A 25377-nucleotide genomic window follows, 5' to 3' on the forward strand; every position below is an offset into this window, starting at 1 on the left:
GGGGGGGTGGGTCCACAAAACCCTGTGCCCTGTGCAGTGGAACCCGGACTCATCGATTATGGTCGTAGACGGATCTTCATGATCAATATAGATTTAATAGTGAAACACATAGCAACAAAGTACATGTCAGACACTTAACCCCTAACTGCTCCCGATGAGCAGGTCGGCACCTTGCATGGTTACCTCCGTTGTCGGTGTGTGGGTGAATGGGTGAATGTGAGGCATAAGTTGTGAAAGTTGCTTTGGATAAAAGCTGTTATATAAATGCAGTCCATTTACATGTAGGTTAAATGAGCAGTGGCTGTTTGAAGGGGGGCACACACCAAGCCGTCTGGAACGTCGGTTAGGGTCGGGAGTGGTGTGTCCCGAACTTCGGCTATTTGTCTGGGCGACTTGGGACATTTTGGCATTGAATCGGCGCGGAGCAATCGGTCAAAGCGAGACCACTCTCATTGGCTGAAGTCACAACACAAATAGCCAGGGCTTGTTCACACTGTTAATTTCACTTTCTCGGACCGCTGCAAACTCAATGTGACGATAGGTGTCGCCTTTTGTCTGTGGTAGCTCTTGTGTCACATTGGTGTGTTCTGATCATAAGAGGAGTGCCATCTCTGTGGATTGAGAAAGGTGGGGCATGGGGGGGGGGGGGACATTGGGGACTCTCTACTAGGTGTCAGATTCAAGCTATTGATAGGACAAACAAAGGGATTCCTCCACACCCGAGGTACAGGATTAACATGCAAATTCTTAAAATGGGTGGCACCACCCTTTACAATTGAATAGTGGATAGGGACCTGCCATTTGTTACATCACTAGTGAGTCAAAGACTATGAAGGGTTACACCACACTGTAGACAGTGTGACCAGCAGACAGGGGAGACTGAAGGAAGTTATTAGCATTAGCATTATTGGCATCAGAGATGGTGTTGTGATTAAAGTCTCCAGGGACTGCATTGCGTGGAGTTTCTGTCAGCCCATTGTTCTCCCGGTGATGAAAAGATCGGCAAAGATTAGGTGATTGAGTCCGCGGCGCTGACGTGTGGAAAAGGTCTCTAGACATTCCAGCGTCTCGTTAGAACACAGAAGGACACTTTTCTCTGATCAGATCTTCGTGATCGCAGTTAAATGACCAGATCAATGTTCCCTGCAGACTCTTTTGCCATATATCGGTCCTCACATTGAACGGGAATGTGCAACAGACTGCACAATGCCAATGACATGACTCTTTTTACCAAGCGAGGCATGACCGAATTGCCTACTAATAACCATCTTTAAATACTTGAGCTGCAAACATTTCACCTGCTTAGTTCATACAATATAATTGTAACTAAGAGATTTGCTGGGGGAAAAACAACTATTGCTTTTGTGAATAGATCACTAGCTAATAGATATATCAGTTTTTAGTAGCATTACACGTTGCAGGGCTTGTAGTGTCATTGCCCATGCTGTCTAGTAATAGCCAATAACAATATTTAAATACTTGAGCAGCAAACATTTCACCTGTTTACTTCACACAATCTAATTGTAACTAAGAGATTTGCTGAAGGAAATAATGGCTTTTGTGCATAGATCACTAGATATATAATTTTATGATAGCATTTACACCAGGCGTTGCGGGGCCAAGGCTAAGAGAATAGTCAACTCTAGCCACCCAAACAACTGCCTTGTTGCACTGCTACAGTCAGAGAGACTCAAAAGGAGCTTCTATCCCCAGGCCATCAGTGTGCTCAATGACTCTACGCAACACTAACCCATCCATCGACATCCATTGCACACACATCCACATGCACACTCACTTTAAACACTCACTTTAGACACTTTAAACCCTTTAAACACTACGCCATATTTGATCTATTTATTACAAAAGATTTGCACTACATCCATACCTCATTTAGCGTTTTAAAAAGTTAGCATTTTGTACTTCATTGTTTATTTATCTTTATTATTTTTTACTTGTTTTACTGTATGAATCACAATCTCAGTACAAGTACTTTACATTGTGACTTGAACATCACACAGCCCTGGTCCCCGCGCAGTGCAAGCGATGTCCTGAAAAAGTCCCTAGTTCTGGAAGCACGGAGGCAGATATGGATCAGGCTAGCTTGCGGCTGGATAGCTTCCTACTGAGCGCGCAGAGAGGAAATCTGTACCCATCTTCTCGTCCGACTCTGGGGAAGACGGCAAGTGCATTTCCCATAGACCCGTTTACAAACATACCGTGATCAGCAATACCAACTGAATCACGTGACTAAAGTTTCCCCCTACCTGCGCGAGCTGCTGCGCCAAAAGAATACAACAGGGCTCTATGGAGAAACCATGACACTCCACTGATGCGTGCGCACACTGAGCCTGACGTATACGGCAAACAATGTCTATAGCGCTGGCGGCGCGTCGCTATAAGTTAGCTGTTGTTTCTGCAAGCGCGCTATTCCGTTGGCTTGTAATTCAATAATAAACCGACGGACAACATTACTCTCCGTCTCTCCTCTCTGGTGACAGATGAGTGTGGCCACTCCCTTAGTTTCAATGGGTGGTTTCGTCAGGCTGCTGTGCATGTTAAATGCTCGTGAATTATAGATGCTGTTGTGTGTTTTTCCGTGGGCTGGCGTATATTAGCGAAGGTCGTCAGTTGGGAGTGGTTCCGGTGTAGGATGGGTTATTTTTTCTTTTTGCATACTATGCTCTGTGTGAAAACAGAACCCATACTGAGAACTGTGCACAGGTAGTATGAAGCATGAATTGGACACACGGCCTATGAATACCAGACGGCTGCCATCTTTATGCGCTAGCGCTGGTGCCCCGTTACTTCAGAAACACATTTAAAACTGGTTTTGCTCACATCCACAACTGATATTCTGACAGCTACTGTAACAAGAGTAGTCAATCAGTCAGTAGACAATACAAACAAAACTAACAACCATCAATCCAATGAAATAGGCCTAAATAGAGGGTTTGCACAGAATGGTTGAAATGCCCATTTGTCCTCCACGTTGGAAGAAACAACTGTTGCTATGTGCAAAACAACCGTTGCTATGTGTTGATATAAATATATATATAGATTAGATTGATATCTTTTACATCTTTACATTTTTTTACATTTATATCTGTCGTCTTACCGTCCAGCAGCCAGCTGTGGTTGGTCATCTGCTTCAACCTGGGCAGCATCAGACGGGTCATTACGTTATCTGGAACCAGCATGCCTCTCTCTACATAGCTCCTCACCAGAACACCCGCCTCTGAAGGAGAAGGAGAAGAAGAAGAAGGAGGAGGAGGAGAAGGAGAAGGAGGAGAAGGAGGAGGAGGAGAAGGAGAAGGAGGAGAAGCAGAAGAAGAAGAAGAAGAAGAAGAAGAAGAAGAAGAAGAAGAAGAAGAAGAAGAAGAAGAAGAAGAAGAAGAAGAAGAAGAAGAAGAAGAAGAAGAAGAAGAAGAAGAAGAAGAAGAAGAAGAAGAAGAAGCACACATTAAACATCTGCCTCTGGTACATTACAAACAGGGAAAGAAAGGTGGTAAATCCCACACCTGGAACAACTATAGTAAATGATAAATGGTGCAAATTAGCCAAAGCGCTTTACAATTTGTTCCTCACATTCACCCATTCACTCACACATTCACACACCGACAGCGGAGGCGACCATGCAAGGTGCCAACCTGCTCATCGGGAGCAGTTAGGGGTTAAGTGTCTTGCTCAAGGACACTTCGACGCACTGCCCCGGAGGAGTGGGAATCGAACCGGGAACCTCTGGATTACCAGACGGCTGCTCTACCTCCCGAGCCACTGTCTCCTCTCCTACAATATAGTAATACTGTAATGACAAAAGTTATATTTACCGATTAAACTATTTATTAACCTCAACAACGTTGGCATACATTTATTTAATTTTTTCTTGTTTAACTGTGGATTGTGTGTTTCTTTTATAATGGTATAAATGATTATTTGTGTAAATTAGGTTGTACGCCGACCATTAAGTAAATACTTGTTAGTTTAGGAATAAGGGGCAGGTAACTATAAGATTTATTCTTCTTCCTGCTCCTTTTGTCCATGGAATGACTACTTATGATTGTGTAATGAAGAAACTTTGATTGTATGATTCCATGTGGCAAATAAAAACTCTGAACTGAACTGAAATACAAGCCGCAATAATTAAGAGCATTATGGTACTTTTGGCTCACTGTTCCAGGCTCACCTGGAACACACCCACCAGTCTACACACAACCCAGGTAGGTCAGCCCTCCCCCCTCAGCTCCAACAATCTCACATGAAGACCAACATTACATGCAATTCCAGGGTTAGCAGAGAGCGGGCGACAGGCTGACCCAACGAATCAGATCTCACAAAAACAAGGTCACTACAATATATATATACAAATAATGCTGTCAATCACATAAAAGTAGGGGTGGACGGTATGGTCTAAAATTTATATCACGGTATAATTTGAAGCATAGACGGTAACGGTATATATCACGGTATCATCGTTTTTGATAAAAAATTTTATTTTATTTTATATATATATATTTTTTTTATAAAATATATATATTATATAATTAGACTTGTACTGGTATTATCTGCGAGACATCGCCACCACGCAACAAGCTCCACTGTCTGTGTGTACTCTAGTAGCCTCCAGCTACGGCCAGAATTCTCCGGAGCTGCACCTGGACCTATACTCGAGTAGCCTCGAGCAGAGCTACGGCCAGGATTCTCCGGCGCTGCACCTGGACCCTATTGTATTGGTATTATAACGTTAGCAAGCCCTCAGCTCGAATACGCATCGAATCAGTGTTATAAGACATTGATATCATGAGCTATCTGTAGCTACTGCATATATAACGTTAATACAACGCCTCAGTGAATTATTTAGTTCAATGGGACATTTCGTTTTGAACGGTGAACTAACTTGTGTTAACGTGAGCTAACAGGTAGCATACACGTCTCTAGTACTAGACTTTGTGGAGCGTTTGTTGATGTCAGGAGCTATCGGTAGCTGGCCGACTAGATACCGTTCGGTTAGACAATGCCCCATCATGTATTAAACTAAAAGTGAATAGTTGACTGGGTCATTTTGTAACGGTAGCTAAGCTAACGTTAGCTCAGGGAGACGCCGACAGCTCCCGTGTCCCGTCCCACTAGACTACTAGACCCGTGTTTACATGCGTGCGGTAGGGGCTGGCACGCCCACTGCGCGAAGCCTCCTAAATAACTTTTTCCAGTTCGCACATATCTATTATCTATGACTAATTCTATCTATTTTTAGGGGCAAATGCCAGTGAAATAGTCGCGCTGTGGTTACATGACGTCATTGCTATTTTAGAGCTGCACTACCGGTTACACGGTATACTCAAAATCCATACCGTAGAGCAAATTCATACCGTTTATACCGTATACCGTTTATACCGTCCACCCCTACATAAAAGTATACTGAATACAAAAAACACTAGGCGCAGTGCCCGGTTGCTCGTAGGATGTGTCAGCTCTGCTGTCAACAGAGGGGGATGTTTACATTCCTGTCTATGATTGACTGAAAGAGATAATAAGTGATTCCCTTTGATGCGCAACAGACAGAGAAAGAAAGACACATAATTCATTCTTAAAGGAACACGGCAACATTATGGGGAATGCTCTTACCGTCTTCTCCAGAGTCAGACAAGAAGATAGATACCAGTTTCCTCTCTGTGCGTTCAGTGGAAAGCTATCCGGCTGCAAGCTAGCCTAGCTTAGCTTAAAACCCCGGGAGAGAGGGGGAGCTCCCGTAGCTCACCGCATATCTCGGCGCTATTTCTGCGTCGGGGAAAACCGTGCTCGTCACGGATCTGGGGTACACGAGTTCGATTCCCGGACCCGCCGTATTTTCTCAGAGTGTCTTCCCCTGCTCTACATCCCATTTCAACCTGTTTCTGTCGGTCATGCTTGACCAGAAAAGCGATAAACGCTAAAAAAAAAAAGCTAAAAAAAAAAAAAAAACCCGGGAGAGGTGTTTTTGGCCAACAGTTAGGGTTAGCAGTGTCTCAGGAGGTAGAGCGGTCATCTGGTAACCTGAAGGCTAGGGTTAGCAGTGTCTCAGGAGGTAGAGCGGTCATCTGAAGGTTAGGGTTAGCAGGGTCTCAGGAGGTAGAGCTAGGGATGGGTACCGTTCACATTTGAACCAATACGGTACCGGTACCTGTGAATCGATAGCGGTACCCAACGGTACCTTTTTTCTGTACATTAGTCTCTAAAAATGTAATCTACCCACCTCAGTTGTAAAAAAAAATATCCAAACTTCAAATAACCACACTTGCGACCGTGTTCGGCTTGCCATTGCCCCGACTGCTTTGTTGTTGAATCAAGTCAAATCCTAGGTAAGCGTATATTGTGCGTGTGAACGTTGACATTTTTTTTTTCAGTACCAACAACGGTATCTCACGTGAATCGATACTCGGTAGTACCGACGTGTTTCGGTAAGTACCTTTAAAAGTACCGAATTCGGTACCCATCCCTAGGTAGAGCGGATGTCTGGTAATCTGAAGGTTCCCGGTTCCATCCCGGCTCCTTCCAACTTCATGTCAAAGTTGCCCTTGAGCAAAGCACTGAACCTCTAACTGCTCCCGACCAGCTGTGCATGGATGCCTTGGCCACATGGGTGAATGTGAGGCATAAGTTGTTAAGTGCGTTAAGAAGACCAGAAAAAGCCCTGCTGTAAATGCAGTCCCGTTAGAGTAGCTATAGTGTTTGTTTGCTTTTAGTCTCGCTCTGCCCAGACCTCAGACCAGTCTTCACAGTGTTTAGCACTGTCCCAGTGCAGAGGGAAGTTCTGGCAGAGCTCCATTGGCATTTATGAATAGATGGAAAAACAAGCATTTTGGACTGGATTTCTTAAATTAATCAAATCAAAGTCATCCAAGGGCAGCACTGAATGAACTCCAAGGGCCAGGAAACTGTGTTGGTGCGAAACAGGAAGGGGAGGAGAATCCCGCCATGTGTAACATCCTGTGGGTCGGACTAGTTTGCAGGATGTGGGTGAAGGAGCGCGGGGGGGAAGAGGCGCAGGTTCCGGGCATGGAATTAAGATGGGAGGTGGAAACACGCCCATATATAGAGCTCTTTACGTTTTTGTAAACCAGGAAGATTCACAGTGCACATGCCTTTTGGGTAGGGGTGAGAAGAGTTGGAGAGGTCTGTTTAAAGGAACACGGTAACGTTATGGGAAGCGGTTAGGGACCAGCTTTCTACTGAGCGCACAGAGAGGAAATTGGTATCTATCTTATTGACTCTGGAGAAGACGGAGAAATGCATTTCCCATAATGTTGGCGTGCTCCTTAAACAGTTACACTGCCCCTCAGACCAAATCAATTGCAAGGGACACAGAGGCCTCCTCACCACCAAGAGGAAGCTGTCTTCATGGAGGGACACAGAGGCCTCCTCACCACCAAGAGGAAGCTGTCTTCATGGAGGGACACAGAGGCCTCCTCACCACCAAGAGGAAGCTGTCTTCATGGAGGGACACAGAGGCCTCACCACCAAGAGGAAGCTGTCTTCATGGAGGGACACAGAGGCCTCCTCACCACCAAGAGGAAGCTGTCTTTATGGAGGGACACAGAGGCCTCCTCACCACCAAGAGGAAGCTGTCTTCATGGAGGGACACAGAGGCCTCACCACCACCAAGAGGAAGCTGTCTTCATGGAGGGACACAGAGGCCTCCTCACCACCAAGAGGAAGCTGTCTTCATGGAGGGACACAGAGGCCTCCTCACCACCAAGAGGAAGCTGTCTTCATGGAGGGACACAGAGGCCTCCTCACCACCAAGAGGAAGCTGTCTTCATGGAGGGACACAGAGGCCTCACCACCAAGAGGAAGCTGTCTTCATGGAGGGACACAGAGGCCTCCTCACCACCAAGAGGAAGCTGTCTTCATGGAGGGACACAGAGGCCTCCTCACCACCAAGAGGAAGCTGTCTTCATGGAGGGACACAGAGGCCTCCTCACCACCAAGAGGAAGCTGTCTTCATGGAGGGACACAGAGGCCTCACCACCAAGAGGAAGCTGTCTTCATGGAGGGACACAGAGGCCTCCTCACCACCAAGAGGAAGCTGTCTTCATGGAGGGACACAGAGGCCTCCTCACCACCAAGAGGAAGCTGTCTTCATGGAGGGACACAGAGGCCTCCTCACCACCAAGAGGAAGCTGTCTTCATGGAGGGACACAGAGGCCTCCTCACCACCAAGAGGAAGCTGTCTTCATGGAGGGACACAGAGGCCTCCTCACCACCAAGAGGAAGCTGTCTTCATGGAGGGACACAGAGGCCTCCTCACCACCAAGAGGAAGCTGTCTTCATGGAGGGACACAGAGGCCTCCTCACCACCAAGAGGAAGCTGTCTTCATGGAGGGACACAGAGGCCTCCTCACCACCAAGAGGAAGCTGTCTTCATGGAGGGACACAGAGGCCTCCTCACCACCAAGAGGAAGCTGTCTTCATGGAGGGACACAGAGGCCTCCTTACCACCAAGAGGAAGCTGTCTTCATGGAGGGACACAGAGGCCTCCTCACCACCAAGAGGAAGCTGTCTTCATGGAGGGACACAGAGGCCTCCTCACCACCAAGAGGACGCTGTCTTCATGGAGGGACACAGAGGCCTCACCACCAAGAGGAAGCTGTCTTCATGGAGGGACACAGAGGCCTCCTCACCACCAAGAGGAAGCTGTCTTCATGGAGGGACACAGAGGCCTCACCACCAAGAGGAAGCTGTCTTCATGGAGGGACACAGAGGCCTCCTCACCACCAAGAGGAAGCTGTCTTCGCGGTGGAACACAAGACATACAACACACAGACACAGCAATACATATGAAATACATGAAATAAATCTGGCTCAGAACCCTTTCACTATTAGGCGGCTGGGTGGCGCAGCGGACATTGTGCTTGTCACCAACGCAAGAGACACCGGTCTCGAATCCAGCTGTCAGCGTTTTGCCTCCGGCTTGGGCCGGCCGTCATACTGACTCATTTGGCAGAGTCAGCGGGAGGGGAGTCGAAGGGTGGTAGTCTGGTTGTCGTAAACAGCGACTCCTACAGGTCGGTCAGTGCGCCTGCACAGCGAGGAAGGGAGATGGTGAGGGTAGTGTGAGCCTCCCACACGTTACACCTCACCAATGAGAGTTCGCGCTGGCAGGTGAAAAGAAGTGGCTGGCTGACTCCGCATGTATCGGAGGGGACATGTGATAGTATCTATCAACCCTCCATAGACCGACCAGTGGGGGGCACATGCGAGCAACGACCAGGAAGGGGAGGGGGGAATTGGCATGACGACTAAATTGGGATGGGAGAAAAACACAGAAAAACAGGAGAAAAAGTAAAAAATTCAAATAAAATTTTTTTATTTAGCCTTTCACTACCACACTACATGTTAACCCTTTCACTACCACACTACAGAAGGTTAACCTTTCACTACCACACTACAAAGGGTTAACCCTTTCACTACCACACTACAAAGGATTAACCATTTCACTACCACACTACAGAAGGTTAACCTTTCATTACCACACTACAGAAGGTGGTAACAGGAGCTCCTAACAGGAGCTGTTGTGAGGAATGCGAAGGCATGCCCTGTGTGCACACATAGTTGTGACAATTGTCAGCTTTAACACAGTGAATAACAGTTCTTTAAGTTATTTACAATGGATACAAATATAGACGGATGGATGGATAGATAGATAGATAGATAGATAGATAGATAGATAGATAGATAGGTAGGTAGGTAGACAGACAGACAGACAGACAGACAGACAGACAGACAGACAGACAGACAGACAGACAGACAGACAGACAGACAGACAGACAGACAGACAGACAGAAGACAGACAGACAGACAGACAGACAGACAGACAGACAGACAGACAGACAGACAGACAGATAGATAGATAGATAGATAGATAGATAGATAGATAGATAGATAGATAGATAGATAGATAGATAGATAGATAGATAGATAGATAGATAGATAGATAGATAGATAGATAGATAGATAGATAGATAGATAGATAGATAGATAGATAGATAGATAGAGATAGATAGATAGATCTGACATTACTCAGTTGTAAGAATCGTACCCTTCCTGCTGACTTGTCTTACAGAACTTGTAAGTCGCTTTGGATAAAAGCGTTCAGCTAAATTACAAAATGTAAATGAAAGTCCCGTTGAGATGAACTCTGTTTCTCAAGAGAGACCTTGGCCAAGAGACAGCAACATCCATACGCACTACGGTTACGGTACCTTTGCAAGAAGGTCATCACAATGTATGCAAAACAACATAGCGCATATGGGAGAGGTGAGCCTTGTTTATGGGAAGCAGTGACATTCTTCTACTACAAGAACAGGGTAGATACCTCTCCTGCCTGTACCCCCCCCCCCCCAGGCTGCTATATTAACAGGGTAGATACCTCTCCTGCCTGTACCCCCCCCCCCCCCCCCCCCCCAGGCTGCTATATTAACGGTAGACACCCCTTCTGCCTGTACCCCCGCCTCCCCAGGCTGCTATAAGAACAGGGTAGATACCTCTCCTGCCTGTACCCCCCCCCCCCCCAGGCTGCTATATTAACAGGGTAGACACCCCTTCTGCCTGTACCCCCGCCTCCCCAGGCTGCTATAAGAACAGGGTAGATACCTCTCCTGCCTGTACCCCCCCCCCCCCCCCCCCAGGCTGCTATATTAACAGGGTAGACACCCCTTCTGCCTGTACCCCCCGCCTCCCCAGGCTGCTATAAGAACAGGGTAGATACCTCTCCTGCCTGTACCCCCCCCCCCCCCCCCCCCCCAGGCTGCTATATTAACAGGGTAGACACCCCTTCTGCCTGTACCCCCCTCCCCCAGGCTGCTATAAGAACAGGGTAGGTACCTCTTCTGCCTGCCCCCCCCCCCCCCCCCCCCCCCCCAAGGCTGCTATGACACCTGAATTTCCCCCGAGGGGATGAATAAAAGAAACACATGACAACATTTTTCTTTTTTGTACGTTGTTGTACATGTTTTAATTGATTGTTATCCTTACTTGTGTAAAAGTGTTATGATTGTATATGCTGTGTGATTTTATATGCCTTTTTTGCTTAACTCTGTATGTACGCTCGACGTGACTGTAAATGAGGGAAACTTCAGTTGCCTTTTCAAGTTTAAATAAAGGTTTGAAATTAAATGAAATATTCAGTATAACAGCACGACCTCTCGTGTGATATTGCTTTTATACAAGAGTTCTACAATTGCCATGTATTAGTTATTAGTTATAATTTATTTAGCTCCGTTAACAAATAGTTCCACAGCTGCGCTCTTGAACTTGGACCGTTGCCTAATTAGCGGTTATTAATAGAACACCTGTGCGGTGGAGTGATACATATAGTTAAAAGTCCCAGTGCTGTTTGTACTGAATATCAGCACTTAGGGCTGGGCGATATAACGATAACGATAATTAGCGCGATATATTTTAATAATCTATATCGGGGGGGGGGGGGGGTGGAATATCTTTATCTTTATCTTAATATTTATTTTTGACCTGCAACAGGGCAGTTTTAAAACCAGAGACAGTGGACATACTTGTCTTTCTTGCCTGCAACTTAAAGTAATATATATACATATATATATATTTTTTTATACTTATAACAATATAGATAATTATCTATATCAAGTGATATGATATTGTTATCGTTATCGCGATATAATTTTTGGCCTCGCCCAGCCCTATCAGCACTCATGGAACTCTCTCATCCAATCAGGTGGCTTGGTTGGAACTAACTGTTGTATAAACAGTCTTAAAGCAGAGTGGATGCAGGGTGGAGGAGGTTTTACCATGGCTTCCACTGTTTACATAACATCACTACATTGACCCACGGAGGAGTGTACAGTACACACCTCTGTACATAGGTGAGAGACAGAGGTGGACAGGGTGAAAACCTTTAAATTCCTCGGAACCCACATCAGCGAGGACCTCACCTGGGCGCGTCTATGCTTTCCACAACAAATTCGTGTTTCCGCGTTCGAGTTTTGTGCTCTGATTGGCCATGCGCGTTTCTGGTCATGTGACATGTGCGCCAATCGTGGGACGGCAAGTTCTACGCCTATTTCCGGGTCTAACAGCCTGCAAACTACCTAACGCCTAGTTTATCACTGGTTAAGCTTAGGCGACTCTTTCGCAGTTGGTTAAGGTTAGAGTTTGGAATCAGGGCAGGCGTTCTATCGCCATGCTCTAAGACAAACTCTAACCTTAACCAACTTCGAAAGAGCGCCTAAGCTTAACCATCCAAAAACTTGTGGTCCCACGATTGGCGCACATGTCACATGACCAGAAACGCGCATGGCCAATCAGAGACGCGGAAACACAAATTTGTTGTGGAAAGTATTCAGGCCACCTGGGCTCACAACACCCAACAGATAATGAAAAAATCCCAGCAACAACTGTACTTCCTAAGAAGGCTGAGAAAATTTGGCATGCCACCCAAAATGTCTATAGAAGTACGGTTGATAGTGTCCTTACCAGCTCAATCACGGTCTGGTATGGAAACTGCACTGCTAAGGACAGGAAGGCACTCCAGCGAGTGATTATATAAAACTGCTCAGTACATCTCTGGAGCAGCCTTCCCCTCACTTCAGGACATAAATTATACTCTACCAGGGCCACCAGGAGAGCACACACAACATCATTAATAATTAAGACAGCACACAGACTCTTCAACCTCCTGCCATCAGGCAGGCGATACAGGAGTCTGAAAGCCAGGACTACGAGACTGCCAAACAGTTTCTACCCACAGGCCATCAGGCTTGTGAATGCCCCCCCCCCCCACACACTCATTTTTGAAACTGTGAGCCCCCCACCCCTCTTTTGTTTTTGTGCCAGGCACACTCTGACCTGACTGCTGCAGTGACCTGTGATCGTATGTACTTGTCTAAAATAGGTTGCAAAACGACTTCTTTCAATTATCCATTTTCCATTTTAATTATTACATACTGTATATTACGACAATTTTACAATAATGACGCTATGACGTTATCACATAACATCAACAAATCAATTATTAAATATGAATTATTGTATTGGAGAGACTGAATCAATTGATACCGCATTCACTATTAAGCCTAACACAGAACAAGCAACACCAGAGAGGTTAGTTTCACCCAGTTAGTTCGTTTCTCTTTGTCCAAAATCTTCAATGAAGCATCCTAGACTTTCTGGTTTGTCCTCCTTTTCTGCTGAATGAGTTCTATAAAAGCATCCGGTTTTTCCTCTATTTAAGTAAACAAGGTGGTCTCCCGTGAGAGACCTGAGGTTCCAATCATTTTTAGCCACACCTGTTGCTGACTCCCCTAAGGGTCATGTGGTCTTGTCTTCCTACAGTGCTGATCTACAAGTAAAACAGCTATTATTTGACCATTTTAGAAGTGGAACCTTTAGATCTCTGTGCTGAGACCAGGGTGACATACTGGTTAGTTGTTTGATTCACCTGCTGTCTTTTATCGTTCCATGTGTAAATGTAACATGAAGATCTAATGAACACCCCAGGCGAGGGTCAGAGGTCACCTAACATGAACTATGTTCTTAGGAATGTTACAACCTGACACTAGTGCAAGAGAGACTCTAGTTGTCTCTTCAGGGAGGACATGATCAGGGCTACATTACTAATGAAATATGGATGAAGATTCTATAAATCTATGGTGATTCCGACCACATCAGTACTGTTACTTTGTGTTACAGTAGGTTGTGTTACTGTAGTGTTACAGTAGGTTGTGTTACTGTAGTGTTACAGTAGGTTGTGTTACTGTTGTGTTACAGTAGGTTGTGTTACTGTACTGTTACAGTAGGTTGTGTTACTGTAAGGCAGGGTCTTGGAACAGCTCCAGTCTATCACTGCCATGCACATGTGTTTTTACTCAAGGCCGCTGCTCAGCGTCGTTAGTGGTGCATAGAACTCTGGCAACACACCGTGGTTCAGAATTAGTCCCACTAGCTAACAAGCAGGACGACAGAGATGTCAAGTCAAGTCAGTCAAGAGTTTCATTTGTCACGGCATACAAGCATACAGTGAAATGCGGGGGGTCTTGCCCGCAACGATTGTGCAATAATACAATAATAAGAATAGGATGAGAATAAGACATTTGTGCAATAATACAAGTAATAAGAATAAGACATAACAGGTATATGTACATAAAGTTTACAAAAAGCATGGTAAGACATGCTAAGGTCCTGCGATAGTGCAATACACTGTTAGCTACGGATGAGGGCACTGGGTCTTATGTTTGAAATTTATTGGAAGGATAAACCCCTTGAGTACACTACTATACAATGATATACTATACAATCTACAGTTATACTATGTGTCCTTATGCTAGCTTGCTATCCATCTGTTTACTATACAAGAACCACTCCTGTTCTTGTTTTTAAAGTGACCTTTCATTGTGTAAAGTGACCGTTGAGTGTGAGCGTGTGCAGCATGTGTGTGTGTGTGTTCATGCTAATGTGACTGCTAGTGTGTGAGCGTATACAGTGTGTGTGTTGTGTGTGTGCTCATGTGTGCTTGTGTGTGGAGAGATCAGTGTTCAAGACTCTGATGGCAGGTCAGAGTCTCAGATGCTCAGATGCTTTAAACTAAAGTACAGCTCTAGAACGGAAGAGGGTACGTTTGGGCTACATTGACAGCAAAGAATATAATATAAAGAATATAACTTAAAATAATAGCTTTTTCCTTTGACGCTTCCAACACCTGGAATGTCCTCCAGCTGACTCTGGAAGCAGAAGGTTCTTCCTTCTCTTGCTGCATTTTAAAGTATGATCTCCGACCACCACGTGTCTCGACTTGTAACTGTCATGTTTGTTTAATTGTTTATTTGTATTTGTTGTGCCTATATGTATGAATTTGCCGATAAACTGTCTCTTTGTTTTGTGAGCTTGTCGATGCTGTAAATGAGGGTAACCTCATGTGTCTCACGAGTTGAAATAAAGGGTTGAAATGTTATGAAATATATATATACCTAACCTAGGCTACCCTACTAAGTTGTAACTATCGTAAAAGGTGAATACCACTCAATTTGAGAATTCACGTATTAATACCATAGGCCTGATTGATTGATAACTTTATTAACAGATTGCAGAATGGGTACAGTACAGTACAGCTCAATACATACAATTGTTAAGGGGATGCAGACCAGAGAAAGACTTTTGTCTTGTTTACATCAAGGTCCCCCATTTTCAATTCATCATAACATAACATACAGATAGACAGTACTGCTACATCTATACATTTATGACATACCAGATTTGCATACCAGACCTGCTAGGACTGGTCGGTTCATATTTGTGCACAGGTTTCTCTCAGAGGAGCTGCAGACCAGGTATTGCTCTGGTCTCTCCCCTCCACTCGCCTGGAGCTCATGCTTTAAATGGGAGCGCTTCAGAGGAAACTGGGGGAGACTGTTTTTTTTTTTTGGGTCGTTGAATGTTTGCTGGCATTTTTACGAGTTTGTAGGCCCTCGTGCTAATAGTTCCCAGAGGAAAGTCCCTAAATCCATTTATTTTCAATCCAAATCCCAATGGAGCTGTAACATACTCCGGTGACTCAACGCCACAAAGAGGGGAGGGACTCTAAACTCTCTCTCTCTATTGTTTTCCACGGGAGTTTTGCAACGTGCATCCGATGTGAGAAACCCATTTTAACCCTGAAATTCAGTGGAATACCCCTTTAATCGTGCTAATGACAGCTGTTATAATAATGCGCGCTAATAATAATAACAACGACAAGTTGCTGTCCGCCGAGCCGCGTCACCTCGGATGAACCTGAGCTGCGAAACTGCGGCTGGTGTTGAAAGTTGTGGCTGTCTCGGTGGAAGCTGTTATAATAACAACAACAACAACGATAATGATAGTAATATTATGACTGATGATTCTATAGTCTACATTATTATTATTAATAATAATAACAATAACAGCAACAATAATTATGATGTCGTTATTATCCATTCGTATTGTAATTTATTATTATAAGAACACAGCCTACACATTTCGTTCGATGATGACTCTTGTCTCGGTCCATTTGGAGATTGATTGATTGATTGAAAAGTTTATTAACACTAACAGATTGCAGAATGGGTACAGTACAGTACGGCTCAATACACACAATTGTTAAGGGGATGCAGACCAGAGAAAGCCTTTCGTCTTGTTTACATCAGGGTCCCCCATTTTCAATTCATCATAACATATGACACACATGACATACAGATAGACAGTACTGCTACATCTATACATTTATGACGTACCATATTTTCAAATACAGTACTGTTTGTGATACAAAAAGAGTCCAGAAAAGAGAGTATATATACATTTGACCCACCTGTATTGGCCGCTACATGGTCCCTCAGGAAGTGTCCGCTGGACATGTACTGGAGCCCGAACCTCTGCGCGATCCTCTCCGAGATGGTGCCCTTGCCCGAGCCCGGCGGACCCATGATAGCGGCTCGGAACAATTTGGCCATTTTCTCTCCAAACTATTCCTTGTTGCTGCGACATCACATATTTTCATGACAGACACACACACACACAAAAATACGATGATGATAAACACAATTAGTATTATTATTATTATTAGTCATTCGATTTTCTTTGTTTACAATGCATTCCATTGCATCTTCTTGACTCAAAGCAACAACAAAAATGTGATCGGAGAAATAAAAAGCGCAATCTGACTCGTTTACAAACGTGCAAAAACTCCAAAGAAACCATCCGTTTAGAGATAATGTACTCGCTTACCAACGTGTAATTGTCGCGGAATTCTCAGGAATGTGTTACTATAGTTACTTCTGCGTCACACACAGAAGACACGACCTGCACCAGATACCACAGACACGGAAACTCAGATGAACTCAGATGAACTATGGAGATGAACGTCTTTTTTTCCGTTCCCTGCAGGAGGGTCGCCTGCGTCTTTAAAAATCGTTCTCTGCGAATGAATGAAGGAGCTTCCTTGACGCCCTACTTTTCAGCGCCTCCCCGACATCCAGAAGAAATGCGGACGACTTTCTTGTGCGCAGGAAGTGGTGCGGCACGCGGGGGGACCTGGTTGCTGTAGTCTTTATATAGGGACAATGAATGAATGTGGATGAGAGCCTTGACATTAAGTGGTTGTAGCTACGGCTGTGGGGGTGCTGGAGACATGATCCAATATACTTTTATACGCCTGAGTCTCCACACGCACACACACACACACACACACACACACACACACACACACACACACACACACACACACACACACACAGTCACACACACAGCATGCTGTAGCTCTATTGTCCTAGGACCTAGTGTGTGTGTGTGTGTGGGGGGGGGGGGGGGGGGGGGTGAGTGAGGCCACAGGCCTGCTTGTTGAGTTAATTATCAAATACAATCAAAGAAATTCTCCCAGTCACAACACACACTCATGTCATTTTCCAATTTTATTTAAAGGCCGGTTGCTGAAAGCTGCCCAGATGAAGCAAGACACCAGCATTCTTTTGCATATCCAAGAAAAAGACTGTGGCCTTGGAGGTGCAAGTCCTGTACAGAGAGTACACCAGATTCTTGACTAAATCAACTGCAACAGCTACTGGGACCTTAGAAGAAACGGAAGCAGAGTGAGTTATTATATCATTCATGAGCAATTCATAATTCCGGCACATTGCACATTTTAAAAGTGAAGCTTGACCACTTATTCTGTTTGTCTGTAGCAATCATGACTGCCCAACCCTGGGCACATGCATTCATTAAGTGTGTGTGTGCGTGTGTGTGTGTGTGTGTGTGTGTGTGTGTGTGTGTGTGTGTGTGTGTGTGTGTGTGTGTGTGTGTGTGTGTGTAGGTGTGTGTGTGTGTGTGTGTGTGTGTGTGTGTGTGTGTGTGTGTGTGTGTGTGTGTGTGTGTGTGTGTGTGTGTAGGTGTGTGTGTGTGTGTGTGTGCGTGCGTGTGTGCGTGCGTGTGCATGTTGATGTCAGCTACAAAATCTTCTGTGAGAAGATAATCTGGCAAAGAATAATTGTCAATCAAGAAGTGCTGAAAATGAACCACCTGAGAAAGCTGCTTTCTAATACAGTGAAGAAACATGAAGATTGTGATGCTTCAAGCTACAGGTAATTGAAATGGCTTGTTTATTTAGCAACTTTGTGGGGGGGGGGGGGGGTTAATGCTCAAGATGATAGTGGTGAGGATGATCAGTGTTGCCTGGGAGGTGTGGTGGTGGAAGGGGGGTTGGGTGGTGGATGAGGGTGTGGACTGGGGTTGGGATAGGGTAAGGGGATTAGGGTTATACAGTAGGTATAGTGTGTAAGGGACGGCTAAGTGGCGCAGTGGGCAAGGCGCTCGCCACTAATGCAGGAGATGCTGGGTTCGAGCCCAGCTCTCGGCATTGCTACCAGCTTAGCTGGTCGTTCATACTAACGCAATTGGCAGTGTTAGGGGTGGGAAGCTGGTGGGTGGGGATCAGACCTACAGGTCGGTTGGTGCGCCTGCGCAGCAGAATCAGGAAGCGACGGGGGCGGCGTGTCCCTCCCACGCAGACCCCCGCCGCTGAGAGATCGCGCTGTGCAGGTGAAAAGATGCGACGGCTGCCTCCTCGTGTACCGGAGGGGACACGTGATGCAAGGCTTCGTCCACATTGCAGCCGACCAGTGGGAGGCATGGTCTAACAGCGTTCGAGACAGGAGAGGGTATAATTGGACAAATACGAAATTGGGATGGGAGAAAAATAGAAAATGGGAGAAAAAGTAGATAAAAAAAAAACAGTAGGTATAGTGTGACAGAGAAACAGAGAGAGATAAAAAATAAATAGAAACAGAGAGATAGAGAGACGTCTACTGGCATTTACACATCCGAGGGAAGACAGGAGGAGGGTGATGTACTGTAGGTTAAGGGGAGTGTGTGTGTCTGTGTGTATGTATGTGTGTATGTATGTGTGTGTGTGACGGAGAGAGAGAAATGGGTGGGGGTCACATTTAGGGTATACACTGACTGAACTGTAGATCCACCTGCACCTGCATGTGAAACCTCCTCCTTGTTTGAGCTCCATATTTAGCCACTTGGTTAGCTCGGTATGAGTAGCTATGAGCACAGATGCAATGTTAGCCAAGCCCAGTGCAGCTCCCATAGTTAGAGGAGTGTCTACTTATTATTAGCAGGAGATATTTGGACACACGCAGACGAATCTCCTTCCTTAGGATAAAAAATTAATAATAATAATACAAATATATATATATATCTTACACCATTAAGCCCCTGATATGTTAAAAATGTAACCGTAGTCATACCGGTCTAAGACTATCTAAGACTGTAATAATAACCATAGTCTTACTGGTCTAAGACTATCTAAGACTGTAATAATAACCATAGTCGTACCGGTCTAAGACTATCTAAGACTGTAATAATAACCATAGTCGTACCGGTCTAAGACTATCTAAGACTGTAATAATAACCATAATCTTACTGGTCTAAGACTATCTAAGACTGTAATAATAACCATAATCTTACTGGTCTAAGACTATCTAAGACTGTAATAATAACCATAGTCGTACCGGTCTAAGACTATCTAAGACTGTAATAATAACCATAATCTTACTGGTCTAAGACTATCTAAGACTGTAATAATAACCATAGTCGTACTGGTCTAACACTATCTAAGACTGTAATAACCATAGTCGTACCGGTCTAATACTATCTAAGAGACTGTAATAACCATAGTCTTACTGGTCTAAGACTATCTAAGACTGTAATAATAACCATAGTCGTACTGGTCTAAGACTATCTAAGAGACTGTAATAACCATAGTCGTACTGGTCTAAGACTATCTAAGACTGTAATAACCATAGTCATACCGGTCTAAGACTATCTAAGAGACTGTAATAACCATAGTCGTACTGGTCTAAGACTATCTAAGACTGTAATAACCATAGTCATACTGGTCTAAGACTATCTAAGAGACTGTAATAACCATAGTCGTACTGGTCTAAGACTATCTAAGAGACTCTAATAACCATAGTCGTACTGGTCTAAGACTATCTAAGAGACTGTAATAACCATAGTCGTACTGGTCTAAGACTATCTAAGACTGTAATAACCATAGTCGTACTAGTCTAAGACTATCTAAGAGACTGTAATAACCATAGTCGTACTGGTCTAAGACTATCTAAGACTGTAATAACCATAGTCGTACCGGTCTAAGACTATCTAAGACTGTAATAACCATAGTCGTACTGGTCTAAGACTATCTAAGACTGTAATAACCATAGTCGTACTGGTCTAATGCCCGCTCTTAACTGGGAGATATTTTGCATCTTATAAGTTCCTTGCAAGCCACACTGTGCGACACAAATTGAATAATCTTGGGTACGACCATCAATCTGATGCATGTACACTGTGCGATGAGAGTCGTAGGCTACGACGCAGACTACGTAGCGTCATAATAAAGCGTAGCATCATCATAAAGCGTTATCCTGTGTGTCATCAGTGTGCGTCAACCTGACGAGTTGTAAACAAGACGGTCGTGATACGAAGAAGAAGCAGACTGTGAACATGCCAATGTCCAGGAAGCGAACACTTGCCATAGTGGCTTTTATGTGCCTAGAGAGGCCGGCTATATTTAAAAAAAAGAGAAAGAGAACAAAGTCGTGGCTAGGGAAAAGAGGCCAACTGGGAATGCCAGTCCTGCAAATGGAACTTGAGGTAAGTAACGTTATTAACGTCAGCATGCTAACGCTACATGTGTCGTAGCCTCCTAATGAATGTTGAGCTTGTTATCACTGCTAGCTTGTGTTGTTCCCAATGCACTCATTAATGTCTGCCTGTTGTACTTCTAGATACTAACGTCAGCATGCTAACGCTACATGTGTCGTACCCTCCTAATGAATGTTGAGCTTGTTTACCTCACTGCTAGCTTGTGTTGTTCTCAATGCACCCATTAAAGTCTGCCTGTTGTACTTCTAGACAGATGATCGAAGTGGATTCAGAAGTCTACTCCGCATGGATGTGGAACAGTTCGATCATCTGCTACAGCTGGTGGCTCCTTATATCTCCAAAGCAGACACCCAGATGAGGAGAGCGATCACTGCCAGAGAGAGACTGTCCATCACACTGCGATACTTAGCAACAGGTAATAATCAGGGGTTGTAGTGGAGGGTAAACCCAAGTGAACTCAGGCTACAGTGTATCCGCGGTGACCAGAATGTAACTATAGAATGTGTCAGTCTAATAGTTCTGATATGCTGCAGTTTGGCACATTTATTTGTCGACGCGCATACATAAATGATATTCTACAATCATTCTCCATGCTGACAGGAGAGTCGTTCACTTCCCTGAGCTTCCAGTACCGTATTGGACAGAGCACTGTTGGTGTGATTGTCAAGGAGACATGCAAGGTGTTGCACCAGGTCCTGAAGAAGGATCACCTGACGGTAAGATCCATTTAGAAGCAGCTAGAATGTAACATATGGGACAATCATACCTAGATCAGATAAATATTGATAGATTCATGTCACTGTTCTGATGCAGTCTGTCTGTCTGTTTGTGTAGACACCGACTACAGAGGCTGAGTGGAGAGCAGTGGCCAGTGGCTTCCAGGAGAATTGGCAATTCCCTCACTGTCTCGGAGCCATAGATGGAAAACACATCACCATCCGCCCACCAGGCAACAGTGGGAGCACCTTCAGGAACTACAAGTCTCGTTTCTCTGTGGTCCTGATGGCTGTTGTAGACGCCAATTATCGTTTCCTCTATGCGAATATTGGAACCCAGGGCAGAGTGTCTGATGGAGGTGTTTATGCCCACTGTGACCTGAAAAAGGCATTGGACAGCAACCAGTTAAATGTCCCGCCAGCCCAAAGTCTGCCAGGTACAGATGTAGTCACCCCTTTCATGTTCATTGCAGACGAGGCTTTTCCGCTCCACACACACCTGATGAAGCCATACCCCTTCAGACAGCTTGACCATGACCAGCGTGTCTACAACTACAGACTGTCAAGAGCGAGGCGTGTTGTAGAGAATGCGTTTGGCATACTTGCCAACAAATGGCGAGTCTTTCTCACCATCATTCCCCTAGAACCAGATACAGTGTCCCAGATAACCCTGGCTGCTCTCTCCCTGCACAACTACCTACGAGCCCAGGCCACAGACACCTACATCCCCCCTGCTCTGGTCGACACGGAGGATGAGGACCACCACATCATCCCTGGGAGCTGGCGCAGTGATGCCGCCCTGGCATCAGTGCCTGCTAGCAGGGATCGGAATGCCAACAGAACTGCAAAGGAGCAGCGCGACACACTGAAACAATACTTTGTCTCACCATCAGGTTCTGTGCATTGGCAGGAAGACATGTTGTAATGTCCTTTTGTACTTTTTTGGTTATAAAGATGGTGTTTGAACACTAGGCCTATACACCATAGCCTAACTGTTGGGCCTAAAATCATTATACATGTCCTAAAAGAAAATAACATATGCCTAGGCCTACTTGTAGGGCCTATCGAGTTCAAATGTAGGCCTACATGTTAAGCTACGTAAATATCCACACGTTAAATACGATAACCATATAGGTAGGCCTACAGGCTAACCTTGTTATTCTGTTTTATTTAAAGGCACATAGGGACATGCATGACATATATAGTACTGTTACATTTGTGACATATACGATATGCAAATATACACTGTTGATGATATGATATAATGTTAATAGACTAGTGTCTCATTCTCCGTTGCTACTTTACTGTTTGTTGGATACCATTCCCCCACATAGAGACGAATGTTGGTTTTTGCCTCTACACTATATATAATATAATAATTATCTCCTATCAGGTTGGTTCTGTCCACCTGTCTCTCTGTCGGCAGCTAACCTCACAAACTACAGGGCAGTTTTATGACAAGCATATAAGTTAATTAATTTCCATCATTGTCCATTGAAATGCATATTCAGTATGAAGTTACAGCTTTTGATTCAGGGCTGACCAGACGTGTGCACCAATCAAGGGGGGGGGGGGGGGGTCACCTCATCGCCCAGCCGAAGGGCATTGTCTCCGATTAGTACAACGTTGGGGAGAATTAAGAGGGGAGAATGCAAGGGAACAAACAACACACATAGAGTTAGAGTAAACAAAAACAACAGCTCACCAACAACAGGGACAGTGGTCACTAGCTTACTTGTAGATTTACTTGGATGGAAGTAAGACTGCTGGACCTTGACCCTGAAGTTCTACAAAATTGAAATATCAATCTAACACGGGTCATTGATAACCCCGATACAAGTGGTAATTAATCATTTTCTTTGTCTTTATTATAACTGCTTTATTATTCATTTCATTCTATTTCCTTGTTTGTCTGAGAAATGTAAATAAATGAAACTGGAATGGTTTATCAAAGTAATTATTTTTTTATTTGAATAGCAAGTGCTTCAAGATTAGCAAGTGCTTCAAGATATCAAAAAAATTAAGAAATTACAGTATTTCTATACAGTATATACAAATACAATATATATAATAAATATATACTATAATATAAATATACGCTCTGCTCCCCCTTTTGATCACAAAAAAAGAATGTAAGAAGGTGCTTCAAGATATCAAAAAAATTTAGAAATTACAGTATATGAACTTACTGTTCACTGCTCAACAGGGGCTAGAAAACTTCAAATAAAGTGCAAAGTATAAGGAAAATAAAACGTACTATAAAAAAAAAAAGATTCCTGAGGCAGGCAGCCACGAACCCCAACCACGGAGGACCCGGTGTCCGGCACCCCCGCGGGCCAAAGCATCACGCCTCTTTAATGCCTCGACCCGCAGAGACACCGAACCACGCCCCCCCCCCAGTCAGAGCCCACGGCCGCCAGACCCAGAAAATATACATCATTAAAATTACAAGAAAAAAAACAAGTGGACAATGGCACTCGCTCACTCTGCTCCCCCTTTTGATCACAAAAAAAGAATGTAAAATAAGGTGTTTCAGAATGTAAGAAGGTGCTTCAAGATATCAAAAAAATTTAGAAATTACAGTATATGAACTTACTGTTCACTGCTCAACAGGGGCTAGAAAACTTCAAATAAAGTGCAAAGTATAAGGAAAATAAAACTTACTATAAAAAAAAAAATATTCCTGAGGCAGGCAGCCACGAACCCCAACCACGGAGGACCCGGTGTCCGGCACCCCCGCGGGCCAAAGCATCACGCCTCTTTAATGCCTCGACCCGCAGAGACACCGAACCACGGCCCCCCCCCAGTCAGAGCCCACGGCCGCCAGACCCAGAAAATATACATCATTAAAATTACAAGAAAAAAAACAAGTGGAGGAAAATAAAACGTACTATAAAAAAAAAAAGATTCCTGAGGCAGGCAGCCACGAACCCCAACCACGGAGGACCCGGTGTCCGGCACCCCCGCGGGCCAAAGCATCACGCCTCTTTAATGCCTCGACCCGCAGAGACACCGAACCACGGCCCCCCCCCAGTCAGAGCCCACGGCCGCCAGACCCAGAAAATATACATCATTAAAATTACAAGAAAAAAAACAAGTGGAGGAAAATAAAACGTACTATAAAAAAAAAAAGATTCCTGAGGCAGGCAGCCACGAACCCCAACCACGGAGGACCCGGTGTCCGGCACCCCCGCGGGCCAAAGCATCACGCCTCTTTAATGCCTCGACCCGCAGAGACACCGAACCACGGCCCCCCCCCAGTCAGAGCCCACGGCCGCCAGACCCAGAAAATATACATCATTAAAATTACAAGAAAAAAAACAAGTGGAGGAAAATAAAACGTACTATAAAAAAAAAAAGATTCCTGAGGCAGGCAGCCACGAACCCCAACCACGGAGGACCCGGTGTCCGGCACCCCCGCGGGCCAAAGCATCACGCCTCTTTAATGCCTCGACCCGCAGAGACACCGAACCACGGCCCCCCCCCAGTCAGAGCCCACGGCCGCCAGACCCAGAAAATATACATCATTAAAATTACAAGAAAAAAAACAAGTGGAGGAAAATAAAACGTACTATAAAAAAAAAAAGATTCCTGAGGCAGGCAGCCACGAACCCCAACCACGGAGGACCCGGTGTCCGGCACCCCCGCGGGCCAAAGCATCACGCCTCTTTAATGCCTCGACCCGCAGAGACACCGAACCACGCCCCCCCCCCAGTCAGAGCCCACGGCCGCCAGACCCAGAAAATATACATCATTAAAATTACAAGAAAAAAAACAAGTGGAGGAAAATAAAACGTACTATAAAAAAAAAAGATTCCTGAGGCAGGCAGCCACGAACCCCAACCACGGAGGACCCGGTGTCCGGCACCCCCGCGGGCCAAAGCATCACGCCTCTTTAATGCCTCGACCCGCAGAGACACCGAACCACGGCCCCCCCCCAGTCAGAGCCCACGGCCGCCAGACCCAGAAAATA

General features: G+C 45.0%; 2 protein-coding genes across 2 annotated transcripts in view; one reads left to right on the top strand and one right to left on the bottom strand.

Annotated features, from left to right (window-relative positions):
* The window catches only part of ak4 (adenylate kinase 4), a 30350-nt gene extending 13428 nt beyond the window's left edge, over nt 1–16922 (bottom strand). The window contains exons 1-3 of the mRNA XM_084310866.1: nt 16744–16922; nt 16328–16494; nt 3116–3235 (exon numbers count right to left, since the gene is read on the bottom strand). Of these exons, the coding sequence (XP_084166992.1) occupies nt 3116–3235; nt 16328–16469 (262 nt within the window). The 5' untranslated portion in view covers nt 16470–16494; nt 16744–16922. The remainder of the gene's footprint in view (nt 1–3115; nt 3236–16327; nt 16495–16743) is intronic.
* Nucleotides 16923–20449: 3527 nt separating this feature from the next.
* LOC311224812 (uncharacterized protein) lies at nt 20450–23339 on the top strand. Its single transcript, XM_084309938.1, has 4 exons — nt 20450–20676; nt 20938–21103; nt 21289–21404; nt 21523–23339. The coding sequence occupies exons 1-4, from the start codon at nt 20527–20529 to the stop codon at nt 22327–22329; spliced, it is 1239 nt and encodes a 412-aa protein (XP_084166064.1). The 5' UTR covers nt 20450–20526; the 3' UTR covers nt 22330–23339.
* The last annotated feature ends 2038 nt before the right edge of the window (nt 23340–25377 follow it).

This window comes from Notolepis coatsorum (genome assembly GCF_963971535.1).
Source record: "Notolepis coatsorum genome assembly, chromosome: 3".
Taxonomy (NCBI): Eukaryota; Metazoa; Chordata; class Actinopteri; order Aulopiformes; family Paralepididae; genus Notolepis; species Notolepis coatsorum.

Excerpts from the sequence above, each read along its gene's own strand:
- LOC311224812 (XM_084309938.1), top strand. The coding sequence starts at position 20,527 with ATGCCAATGTCCAGGAAGCGAACACTTGCCATAGTGGCTTTTATGTGC. Across the intron at positions 21,104-21,288 it reads ACTGCGATACTTAGCAACAG|GAGAGTCGTTCACTTCCCTG; the intron begins GTAATAATCAGG and ends CCATGCTGACAG. Across the intron at positions 21,405-21,522 it reads TGAAGAAGGATCACCTGACG|ACACCGACTACAGAGGCTGA; the intron begins GTAAGATCCATT and ends CTGTTTGTGTAG.